This window comes from Etheostoma spectabile, chromosome 24, assembly GCF_008692095.1.
Source record: "Etheostoma spectabile isolate EspeVRDwgs_2016 chromosome 24, UIUC_Espe_1.0, whole genome shotgun sequence".
Lineage (NCBI taxonomy): Eukaryota > Metazoa > Chordata > Actinopteri > Perciformes > Percidae > Etheostoma > Etheostoma spectabile.
Window position 1 is genome coordinate 15,766,180 of NC_045756.1, and position 1,248 is coordinate 15,767,427.

Consider the following 1,248-nt stretch of genomic DNA (forward strand, 5'->3'; position numbering starts at 1 on the left):
AGGACACAAAGCCCCCCCACATTAAAGAGGAGCAGGAGGAGCAGCTTCAACGGCTGGAGGAGGCTGATACCACCAAGTGTACATTCACTCCTGTCCCTGTGAAGAATGAGGATGACAAAGAGAAACCTCAGTTCTCACAGCTTCATCACAGAGAAACTGTAGCGACGAAAACAGAAGCTGATGGAGAGGACTATGGAGGACCAGAAGCAGCCATGAACTCAGATCCAGATACACATTTACAACCAGATACTGATGATGAGACTGGAGACTCTTCTGAACCTGAGACTGATGACAGTGCTGATTGGAAGGAGCCCAGAGAACCTCCGTCAGGTTTAACCTCTCTGAATGAGACATTCCCTGTTGGTGATGTAAGGTGTAGTGCTGGTGAGGACGAGTGTGGGGAAAGGTTTGGCACCAGTGGACATCTGAAGAGACACACAGGATCTCATACAGGAGACAAACCATTTAGCTGCTCAGTCTGTCAGAAAGCTTTTACAGTGAATGGGAGTTTACAGAAACACATGAGAATCCACACAGGAGAAAAACCATTTAGCTGCTCCGTCTGTAGGAAAGCTTTTATAGATAGTGGACATTTGTACAGACACATGAGAATCCACACAGGAGAGAGGCCATTCAGCTGCTCAGTCTGCAGGAAAGCTTTTATAGAGAGTGGACATTTGCAGAAACACATGAGGACCCACACAGGGGAAAGACCATTTAGCTGCTCCGTCTGTAAGAAAGCTTTTAAATGGAGTGGAGATTTACAGGCACACATGAGAATCCACACAGGAGAGAAACCGTTTAGCTGCTCCGTCTGTAAGATGGGTTTTACGGTAGGTAGAAGTTTACATAGACACATGAGAGCCCAACACGCGAGTGTTACACAGGCCCCCCTTGTTTTTCTTCTCCCTGTATACTCTACTGAGGTGGTCCTGATTTGATCGTTAGCGGGTACTCAAGGAAGGCTGGAGGAGTCTATCGGACTGAAGCAGCTTTTCTCCAGTGTGTTGGTGGTCCCGACCCGGTTATGGGCTCTTCAGTGAAAGTGCTCATATTATGCTTTTTGGGCTTTTCCGCTTTCCTTTATTGTGTTATATATCTTTTCTTGTGCATGTTCTAGGTTTACAAAGTGAAAAAATCGATAAAGTATCTTTCTTTTATTTGATGTCTTTGACAGGATGTCTTATTGACAATGCCATTTTGCAGCAATAAAATTGAAGTGAGATGAACAAACAGAGAAATGTTTCT

At 45.0% G+C, this 1,248-nt stretch overlaps 1 protein-coding gene across 1 annotated transcript in view; it reads left to right on the forward strand.

Annotated features, from left to right (window-relative positions):
• The window catches only part of LOC116673706 (zinc finger protein 32), a 6,225-nt gene extending 5,034 nt beyond the window's left edge, over positions 1-1,191 (forward strand). The window contains exon 3 of the mRNA XM_032505938.1: positions 1-1,191. This exon is cut by the window's left edge and continues 75 nt beyond it. Coding sequence (XP_032361829.1) covers positions 1-941 — 941 coding nt within the window. The 3' untranslated portion in view covers positions 942-1,191.
• The last annotated feature ends 57 nt before the right edge of the window (positions 1,192-1,248 follow it).